The sequence below is a fragment of the Pinus tabuliformis genome, chromosome X, assembly GCF_031772625.1.
Source record: "Pinus tabuliformis cultivar Carrire ecotype Pingquan chromosome X, CPIR1, whole genome shotgun sequence".
In the NCBI taxonomy this organism is placed as follows: Eukaryota; Viridiplantae; Streptophyta; class Pinopsida; order Pinales; family Pinaceae; genus Pinus; species Pinus tabuliformis.
The window spans coordinates 1,571,385,933-1,571,397,173 of NC_142308.1; the positions used below are offsets into that span (position 1 = coordinate 1,571,385,933).

General features: G+C 40.2%; 1 protein-coding gene across 1 annotated transcript; it reads left to right on the forward strand.

Moving 5' to 3' along the window:
- The first annotated feature begins 7,686 nt into the window (after positions 1–7,686).
- Positions 7,687–10,956, forward strand: LOC149146028 (uncharacterized). The gene is made up of 2 exons (XM_089452633.1): positions 7,687–8,179; positions 10,085–10,956. Exons 1-2 carry the CDS (start codon positions 7,687–7,689, stop codon positions 10,954–10,956), a joined length of 1,365 nt encoding a protein of 454 aa, XP_089308759.1.
- The last annotated feature ends 285 nt before the right edge of the window (positions 10,957–11,241 follow it).

Below are 11,241 nucleotides of genomic sequence, written 5' to 3' on the forward strand. Positions count from 1 at the left end.
TTTTTCCCCAATTTCAAGAAAGATAGGCCTGTGGTCCGACAAGCCTCCACTGCCAACCCATTGTCTGGATCTTGGGTGGCTGTTGTGAAAGGCCTCCTTGATGATAAAATGATCCAGTCTTCTGGCCAAGCTTTGATCGCCTGTCTGATTGTTCCTCCAGGTGTGTTGGATCTTGGCCGAGGGAATGTCGATCCATTGGTGGATCTCGAGCAGCTGCTCAAAGAAATCAAAGAGTGGATCAATCTGAGCCATATGGCCCCAGGATTCTGAGAAGCCCATGGAAAAATTTAAGTCTCCCCCAAGAATTAAATTCCCATTTTGGAGAAGGTGGGAGCTGAGGAGCTTTCTCCAAAAAAGTTCCCGATTTTGACATGGTCCATAAACATTAAGGATTCTTAGCTCTTCCTCCAGCTCCTTGGAGTATATGTCTGCTCCCAGAAAGCCCTCACCACCCCATATGTTCTTCAGATTTATCGAACGGTTCTTGAAACCAATTGCAATGCCTCCAGAGCGGCCCGAGACATCGATAGCATGGAAAGACCAGTCGTGCAACCAAGAGCTTAGGGTGGAAGTGGCTGATTCCACATTACAAAGGGTTTCTTGCAGGAAGATAATATCAACCAACTCGGAAAGGAGGAGTCGCTTCAGAGCCAGCTTTTTCTGGGGACTAGCCATCCCTCTACAGTTGAAGGACAAGAGCTTCATGGAGGGGAGGGGGGAAGGGTGTCCTTTGCTCTAAGAACCCTTTCAATGGTATGTTGTTTACCCTAGATCACTTCATCCCCAGCTTGATTTTTACCCTTATGGATATTGGAGGGTCTGCCTCCACCTTGCTTGGGCGAGAGGATGGAGGGGGCAGAATCCAAACCTATGGCGTCCGGCTCTTTCTGTTTAGCAGTAGAGCGGGTGGAGTACCTCGGAGTGGAATTTACCGAGGGGGAGGGCGAGGGGAGGGGACGGGATTGGACGGAGGAAAGGGGGCAGGAGGAGAGGAAAGTCGTCGGCTGAGGGAGAGGGCAGGTCACATAGAGGTGGGGAGGTTTTGAGGGGGGAAGGGGCGGGCGGGAGCCCATCACCAGGTCAAGTGCCGAAGGGGATGATGGGCCGGGGATCCAGACAGGAGGGGGCATATGGGAAGATAGTGATAAACAAGAAGAATCAAGATGCGAAGCAGAATTAACAGGGGGAAGAGACATACCCGATGAGAAAACGACGCCCTTTGCAGCCCTTGAGCGCGTCAGAGGAGGAGAAGGTGGCCTGATCGGGATTTTGCCCTGCTTTTTTGCCAAAGGAGCAAGCGGCGCCTCCACTGTGTCTGAGGTCCTGATGTGTTCCGCCCTTGGTGCTGACGCGGCCTGACAAGGATAATTTTAGGGGCGAATGTTCACCCTTTGGCGAAATTAAGGGGTTTTAAATTTTTAGTGGGCGAATATTTTGTATCATAGTACATTTTTACAAATCACCTCAAATAGCCCACCTTATTTTAAGGGAGAGGGTAAAAAAGGTAAATTTGGCCCTTGAAATTAGGACTTACAACCTTCCATTAGCCCATTTTCAAGAATAGGTTTTATTTAAGTGAATCCATTCGCCCATTTTCAAGAATAGGTTTTATTTAAGTGAATATTATGGGCCAAATACCATATTTATAAAAGAGGTATGGTAAATTAATAAAAATATAAATAAATGAGAGGTATGGTAAATAAATAAAAATATAAATAAACTAGACGTATCGTAAATAAATAAAACCTCTTTTTATATTTAGTCCATAACCCTCGTTCTATTTATGAAGGCTCAAGAAAGAGGCTTTATTTAAGTGAATCCTATGGGCCAAATACCATATTTGTAAAAGAGGTATGGTAAATTAATAAAAATATAAATAAACAAGAGGTATGGTAAACAAATAAAACATTTTTTTATATTTACTCCATAAGTCACCTTATATTTAAGAACACTCAAAAAATGGGTTATATTTAGGTGAAACCTATGGCCAAAATACTATGGGACAAATACCATGGACTAGATTGTTATTAATACCATGCAAAAAACCATTATTAACCCTAATATTAGAATTAATAAAAATAAAAATGGCACATGGTATTCACCCATGGTATTCACCAAAATGGCACATGGTATTGGACCCATGGTATTCACCTGGAATGTAGCCTATTTAAATGGGGGAATTAAACCAGCATGTAGCCTATGCTAAGATTCACTAGGACTTTACAAAGTTTTATTATTTAGTGAAAGACTCGCCAAGATCTTACAAGATTTTATAATTGAGTAAAATATTCGCCAGGCCTAGTGAGAGATTCGTCAAAAAATTATATATACATATTATATTATTGATAAAATTGCCTTCCATTTTTCCTATATACCATGGAGATTCGCCCATTTATTATATTTATAAATTTAGGGGGGGTTCTTAAAATTTTCCCTACGGCCTGAGGAGCTTGGGGTTCTGCTGAAGTAGGATGTTCCTGCAATATGGATTCCTGTTGGGCCTTTTTGAGAAGGGGGCAGTCCTTGTAGAGGTGACCCACTTGATGACATCTCCTACATCGATAAGGAATCCCTTCATAGTCAAGCTTCTGCTTCCTCGAAAATGTTTTCCACTGTATAGTGATATGTTCCTGCAGGCCTCCTCTCGTGTCAAGGTGGACTAGAATCCTGGCATATGCCATCATCCCTGTCGCAATGTAGGATTTGTCCGATTCCATGTAGGTGCCCAGCGAGTTTCCAATTCTCCGGAAAATGTCCTCGGACCAGTACTGAAGAGGCAAGCCCGGGAGTCTAACCCATACAGGCTTGACCCCAATTTGTTCTGTTTCCGGGTCGAAGAGCGGCGTCCATCTTTTAAGAAGTACTGGAGCTTTTTCAAAGTGCCAGAAAGATGACAGTACCCAGCTCGTGTGGTTAGCCCTCGCGAACCTTAACGTGAACCAACCTCGCACGAACGTTTGGACCGAGGGGACTTCCGCCAGGTATTGTCCCCATATTTCTGTTGCCCAGGTCTTCAGTTTCTCCACTGAATAGTTCCTGCCCCGGATGCATCCCACAAGTACTCTGTCCGCTAGGTCCATCGCGTCTCCCCACTGAATGTCTTCTTCGAGCCTCAGAATGATGTCCTCTGGTCTGGATTTAAAGCAACGAAGTTTCTTCTTCGGGCGGGAGGACATACGGCTAGGGTTTGTTGATGCCCTAGGTTCAGCAGGAGCGTCGACCGGAGGAGGGGGGAGAGGGATCGAGAGGGGGGGGATAGCCTCCGGGAGGGGGGGGATGGGGTTGTAGCTGCCCGATGTGGCAGGGGGCGCGGAGAGGGGGAGGGGAGCTGTAGGGGGGGGGCTTCAAGGGGAGCGTCAGATTGCGGAGGGAGGGGATGAGGAGCCTGCAGATTTGAGGGACAAGCTTCAAAGGGGGAGGAGTGGAGGCACTCTGCTAGAAACCCTAGGGAGGCCGGCGAAGGGACAGAGAAAGGAGCCCAAATGGAGGGATCGACAGACTGGAAAGCGGCAGGAAGAGTCGGATCCGACGACTGTGTGAGGTCTTCAAAACTAGCGGACAGGCTTTCACTGTACATACCTCCAGAAGCCGAGAACGTGGAGCGCCAAATGGAACCGTCTGCCAGCGGAGAGTCCAAGTAGTCCACCTCGTCAAGATCCATCGCCAGCTGCTTGGAACAGAATGTGTCCTTGGAACCAGGAAACTGTCGGGGACCATCGCCGACAGTCAGGAAACCGTTGTGTCGTTCAGGTGCGGGAATAGAGGGGTAGCAGATAACCGTCCGGGAGGAAAACGACGGGGGGAAAGCGACCTGCAGTTGTAGCAAGGGGTTAGGCACGGCGACAAATGCCTCGCATCGAGTAGCAAAAGGGGAGGGCAGATCAGGGATAAGAGAAACGGAGCGGGATGAGAGAACGCCTGCGAAGATAGGAGGAGGGTAATACCAGAAGGGGAGATAAAAGTTAAAACACCCCGGCTCAAAGCTCGAAAGGGGGGGTACGGTGGCAGGTCTGGCTGCAGGACCGATGCCGGCCTGCAGCCCCGTAACTCCAAAGAAGAAATCCCGTTCAGGCCATGTTACGGCCTTGTCGTACCAGTTCCGGCGACCATCGATCGAATCCCATCCTCATTCCCCGATACTGAAATAAAATCCCTTCATCTTAAAATGTTATAAAGTCATGTAAGAACTATATAAACAGTTTATGAATATTGAAACGAGGTTGGATTTTATTGGAAAAACACTTGTAGTCTAAATATATTTGAGCAATCTTGAATGTATTCACAGTATTCAATGAGCAGTTAGTAGGAAATTCATGTGTTACTTCTCTCTATCAGTATTTTCTTTGTTATATAATTGTCTTCTTCAATGTATGAGAATGTTAGCTTATGAGATTGGATTTCATTGATGCTCTTATCTTAAATTATCGTTCATTAATATTTTTTATTCTAGTCATTTATAAACTTTGTTTTCCTTCAGACTTCTTTCTTCCAAATCTCCCAAACAATCAAAGGACTTGTGACTTTCATGCTTTGTACAACCTGCTCATTGGAGTTGTGATCTCATTTGTTTAATAACTAGACTCCATACCCAATGGTTTTAAAGATCACCCAACCAAATTATTCTTAGATCTAAATCTGGCCACTTGAATTCAATTGCACAAAACCTTCTACTACAGTGACCATAGGGTAGTTGAGTTTTACGAAGAGATCCCTCTCCGGGTTGAGGGGGCAGCTTCAACTTAAAAGAGGTTTGAGGTTATCTTAGGGTTTTTCCCTGTAGCCAGGGTTTTCCCTGAGTGATAACATTTTGGTGTCGTTTTTGAGGAATGAAAATCATATTTTTTCCCTAACAATTTTATTGTTGAAGATCATATCTCTAAGGGAAAACATAGATTTGTATATCAGTTTGGCTGCAAGATGTTTTCTCTAGTGACTCCACACTATGATCTGAAGGGTTCTTATTGACAGAGTTCTGGCTCATACAGGTGTTCATACTCGGAGGAACCCAGATCCAAATCCACCTCAGATTTTGTCAAGCCTAGAAAATTTGTTCAGGAAAAAGACTCCCAAGGAAACAGGTATGGTCGATTTAGAAAGATCTTTCTCTCTACCTGCAAAACTTGAAACTTTTGAAGACTTAGTGCTAGATATTAAATTTGAAAGTAACTTACTCATATCTAAGTCCGAGATTAATTTGTCAGAAACTATTTTAGATCCAACAGATCTTAAGACCTTTACCCCTGGGCCCTCTATCCCAGAACTAGAGCTTTTACCCCAAGATTTTGAGATTTGGGCTCACTTTCAGAAATTGGAACAAAAAGTCAAGGAACTTCAAGAAGTTGTTGCTAAATCTCTGACTTATCCTTATTTCATCCCATCTTTGTTTACCCCAACTACTCAGCTGTCATATGGAGGTTTTCAAAAGCCTATTCCATCAACTGCCATTCCAACAATCTCAGTACCTGTAACTTTTGTTGTCTTTACTCCTGCTGTTAGTACAAGTTCACATCGTAGACCTATGGCTGGCCAATATGCCCCTTTGAATCTTCCAGCATAGGTCCATGATCTCCCACAAAATTATGGACAATGTCTTATTCAGTTTGATGGGACTAGATATTATATTGCTCAACAACATCTAGACAAACTCAACAATTTCATAGATCTATAAGAAGTTGACCATGATGACGTAAAATTGAAGTTTTTTGCATAGAGTCTATCTAGTGAGGTAAATAAATGGTTCAGATCTTTACCTGCAACCAGTATTAATAACTTCCAGTAGTTTGAATGGTTGTTTCTCACCAAATGGGAAGTGAAGAAAAACCCATTGCAGATTTTAGCCGAGTATAATGCACTCAAAAGAAACCCAGGAGAATTTGTACAAGAATTCACAGTCAGATTTAATAAGATTTATAATTCTATTTCAGCTGAAATCAAACCCCCTCCTAGTTTAGCTTTGTTACATTATCTTGACTGCTTTGATGTTGAGTTGGCTTATCAACTCCATGAGAGAAACCCTACTACTTTGGAGCAAATGCAGAGTAATGCAATTGGAGTGGAGGCCAATTTATTGGCAAAGAAGGCAAAAATGAAGGTTGAAAGAAGAGTCATCTTCATCCCCTAACTTGAAATTTGATGTGATGTTGAAAACTATGGAGAAACTGGTGGATAAGTTGACCCCTCCCCGAGGTGAGAATCAACCTCAAGTCATAAATCTGAATTTCAAGAGGCCCTAAGCTGCTCAAAATCATCCTAGAGAGCAGAAAGCTCCTGAAGAACAACAACCCGTTGTTCGACCTCCTTTTCCAAAATAATTTGTAGATGAGGATACTAATGAAGAAGAAGACCATCAGATTGGGTGCTTCGATGACGAGGAGACCCAAGTTTTTGCCACCAAAGAAGAGCGACCTTTTCACTGGATGCTCAGGAGAAAAATATAGTGTTCATCTCTGTGATTTCAGTTGTTTATCAGGAGGGGTATATTAATGCAGTGGCAAATTTTTTAAGACAATACAACCTCAAAAACCGGAATGTTCCTATTAAAGCTCCGCCACAAAAGACAGCAATCGAACAACAAGTTGAACCCAGAAAAGAGATATTGAAGAGGCCAAAGGAGCCAAAGAAGGACAATCCGAAAGAAGCAAGAAAGGAGACCAAAGATGCAGAAAAATTACAGTCAACTTTTAATCTAGAGTCTGAAATTAGTAAGTTGAAAGTGTCCATTCCTTTTGCTAAACTTTTAAGAAATGAGCAATATAGGAAAATAATTTCTACTATGATTAAAAATTCAGAGATTGATCAAGTCAACATAGTTTCACAAGATTCTTTGAACCTAGATGATGATGCTCCCGAATTTGTATTTGGCCCACACGTCACAAGTGCAAATGATGACGTGCCCCCATTTTTATGTAAGTCTAAATGTACATGATATGATTCTTCATAACACAATGTTAGACTCTAGAGCCTCACATAATCTCATGCCCAAATCAGTCATGGACCATCTAGGACTCCAAATTACTAGACCCTATAAATATTTGTTCTCCTTTGATTCCAGAAAAGTAAAATGCTTAGGGTTGATTAAGGATTTAGTTGTCACCTTAGGTCAGATTCCCGCTAAAAGTGTTTTGATGGATATAGTAGTAGCAAACATTCCTGCCAGATTTGGCAGTAAGATTGGGAGGAACTTTACAGATGGATATGACTTATGCTTCTATACCATTGTTTGGTGAAATGAAAAGGCTATACCAAGAAGTTCAAATGGCCTATATGGTGAGAAGAAAAATGTAATCGGGTAATCATCCAATATATGTAGTAGACATAGAGCTAGGATCAAAAATCTTTTTCAACAATTGTTGTGTTGAGGGAGAAACATTAGCAGCAAATGAAATTGATATTCAACAAGAACAAGTTCAGAATTCTCGAGGAGAAGTCTGGAAATTATACTTTGATGGATCCACATGTGAGAAGGGTTTGAGAGTAGGTGTGTGGATTTTTCCACCAGATTGTATAAGTCAATTTCATTCTTTTAAATTGTTGTTCGATTGTACAAATAACATAGCGGAGTATGAAGCTCTCATTATTGGTTTAAATCTGTTACAAGAGAAAAAGGCATAGAAAGTTCACATTTTTGGAGATTCGAAGCTGGTTGTGAACCAAGTTAAATCTGTCTATCAAACTAGGCATCCGAGAATGAGAGCTTACAGAAATGAAATTTGGGATTTGTTTTCTAACTTCTTTGTTGAACATGAAATCTCATTGATACCAAGAGAGAAGAATGGAATTGTAGATGCTCTGGCAAAGGCTGCTAGTACATTCAAAGCTTCGTTGTATTCAAATGAAAAATATGAGATAAATGTTAGACATTGGCCTTCAATTCCAGATAATACAAAGCATTGGCAGGTTTTTGAAGACGATCAACAGATCAGAAGATTTCTAGAGAGAACAGATGAATTCCTCAACACTCTGATAGAAAGGCATGAAGATGAAATTGCAGATGAAAATTCTGAAACAACAGTCTATTTGAATGTTGTAGCAGGAAAGGAAATTATTCAGCTTAGTAATAATTTGATTCCTAGAGGCTTAGTACCTTTAGAAAGATTATTTGATTCTAATGATGTAGTAGTGAAGCCAAGAATTCTGCCAATTGAGGGGGAGATGGAGGATTACAATTTGGGAACCAAAAGTGACCCAAAATTTGTCAAAGTTTCCAGCACTTTGAAAAAATAGCAAAAAACACAATATGCAGAATTATTGAAGGAATTCGTTGATATATTCGCCTAGAGGTATGAAGATTTGAAAATTTATGATCAGTCCATTATCCAACATACTATACCACTTAAGGAAAATGAGAAACCATTCAAACAGAAGTTAAGAAGGATCAATCTGAAACTACTACCACTGATTGAGAAAGAAGTAAAGAGGCTGCTAGCTGCAAAAATTATCATTCCACTCATATTTTCCAATTGGGTAGAAAACTTGGTGCCAATAAGAAAGAAAAGTGGGGAAATTCGCCTGTGTGTGGATTTCAGAAATTTAAATAAAGTCTCAATGAAGGATAATTATCCTTTACCAAAAATGGATCACATTCTCCAGAAGGTGGTTGGTTCAGAAAGGATTTCCATGCTGGATGGGTTTTCAGGATACAATCAGATCTTAGTCGACCCAAAAGATCAGGAGAAGACTACCTTCACCACACCATGGGGTACGTTCATGTATTCTAAGATGCCATTCAGACTCATGAATGCAGGAGCCTATTTTCAGCATGCAGTGTACATATCATTTGCTAACGAAAGAAATAAGTTTGTGGTGATTTATCCAGATGCAATATTTTTTTTCTCAAAGTCTGAATCTACCCATCTAAAACATCTTAGAACAGATTTTAGTAAGTGCAGGAAATTCAGAATTTCTCTTAATCCAAAGAAATCCCATTTTTCCATGAGAGAGGGCAAGATGTTGGGACATATAGTGTCAAAGGATGGCATCAAGATAGACCCCAGAAGAGTGATAGCAATCCAAAAGATTGAACAGCCAAGAAGTAAAAAGGAAGTGCAATCTTTCTTAGGTAAAGTAAACTTTCTGCAGTGTTTTATTTCGAATTTTGCAGAAATCTTAAAAGTAATAACAGGAATGCTTAAGAAAGGGAGCAAAATTAAGTGGACTGAACAAGCAAATAATTATTTTAATGATATCAAGAGAGCCTTAGGCCAAGTGCCTCTACTCATTAGTCCATATTTTTCAAAATATTTCATGATTTTTTCTTTTTCTTCCGAACACACTATCTTTGGTGTGTTGCTTCAGAAGAATGATGCAGGACAAGAACAACCCATCTCCTTTTTCAGCAGGGCATTGAGGGATGTTGAACTAAAGTACAATATTCTAGACAAACAAGCATATGCATTGATCAAAGAACTAAAATATTTTAGAGTGTTTATTTTGCATTCTCATGTGATTACATATGTACTAGATGCTGCAATAAAGAGTATTTTAGTACAACTAGACAGTGATGGCAGAAGAGGGACATGGATTGCTAAAATGTTGGAGTATGACATGGAAATCAAACCTACCAAGTTGATTAAAGGACAAGGTCTAGCCAGACTAATGACTGAGTCAAATCTTGATGTTGTTGGTATAAATTCTGTTTTTGAATTATCAGATCTGCTAGATGAAGAATCAGTGGTTGAAGCTGAAGATTGTTTTAAACAATGTTCGTGGTATGTTGATGTTGTTTACATTTTGCAAAATTTACAAGTGCCACCAGGAATAGATAAGACCCGAGCTAGATTTTTGAGACTGAAATCTGTTAAGTATTGTCTTTTGAATGGTTATCTATACTAGAAAGATCCTCAAGGTATTTTGTTGAACTGCTTGTTAGAAGATGAAGCTAAGAAAATGAGTAAAGAGTTTCATGAAGGAGCATGTGGGGGGCATCATTACTGGAAGGCCACAACAGATAAAATCTTGAGAGTTGGTTTTTACTGGCCTACTTTATTTTCTAATGTTAGAAAAGAAGTAGTATCTTGTCACAAATGTTAGTTGTTTGAGGGTAAGTCAAAACTAATGTCTTTACCTTTGAAACCTATCTCTGTAGAGGCACCTTTCCAGCAATGGGGCCTTGACTTTATAGGTGAAATTCATCCAGCATCATCAGCACAACATCGATGGATCTTGACAGGGACAAATTACTTTACAAAATGGATTGAGGCACTTCCAAGCAGGCAAGCTACTGATCTTGTGGTTATTCAATTCTTAGAAAATATTATTTCTAGGTTTGGTTGCCCAAAGAGGATAATTACTGATAATGCACAATGTTTCAAGTCTAAGAAGTTAGTAAAATTATGTGAAGACTACCATATCATACTTAGCCATTCCACAACCTATTACCCTCAAGGTAATGGACTTGCAAAATCCTCCAATAAGAGTTTAGTCAGAAATATTAAAAAGTTTTTAGGATATAACAAAAAGGCTTGTCACAAAAAGCTTGACGTTTCCTTAAGGATGGATAGAGTTAGCACTAAAAGGTCAATCAATACTTCTCCTTTCCAGTTGGTATATGGTGTTGATGCATTGTTTCCTGTTTCAATTGGAATGCCTGTTATGAAATATTTGCAAGAGTTGGGAGAAGAACCAAATCAACTACAGAGAAGGATAAATCAGCTAATTGAAGTGCAGGAAACCAGAGAAAGGGTGTATGAAAAATCTCAGGAAATACAAGATCAAATCAAAAATGTTTTTGACAAAAAAACCAAAGAGGATGACTTCAAATTCCAAGACCTAGTTCTAAAATGGGATGCTCGCATTGAGGATAAAGGTAAACACGAGAAGTTTGAGAACATTTGGAAAGGGCCATACAAAATTGCAGCTTTCCGAGGAAAAAATAGTTTCATCTTAGAAGGTCCACATGGAGAATCTTTACCAGGAGGTCCAGTCAATGGACGTTTCCTGAAGCATTATATTTCTTAAACACATGATGATTTTCAAGTTTCATTGTACATATCCATATATTTTGAAAAATATCTTGCAGGTGTGGATGAATTTTCTAAAGGACTTGAAGCCCGAAGTGAAGGCCCTAAGGTTCTGCTAATATTCATCAAAAAAATAAGAAGTTTTTTAGAAACAGTTGTATTTTCTACTTTCAAGTTCAGAGTCTGTAAAATCATCTCTTAAAAGGATGAAGTTCTATTTCTTAGTCAGTTTTTATTTTAGCCAAATTTTGTAATGGATGAGGCAACTGGTCTATGGGGGGTT

What these genes read in the sequence shown, in the direction of transcription:
- LOC149146028 (XM_089452633.1), top strand. Translation starts at nt 7,687, where the DNA reads ATGAGAGCTTACAGAAATGAAATTTGGGATTTGTTTTCTAACTTCTTT. An exon ending in TTACAATTTGGGAACCAAAA is followed by an intron (nt 8,180 to 10,084) that starts GTGACCCAAAAT and finishes CTATCTCTGTAG; the next exon opens with AGGCACCTTTCCAGCAATGG.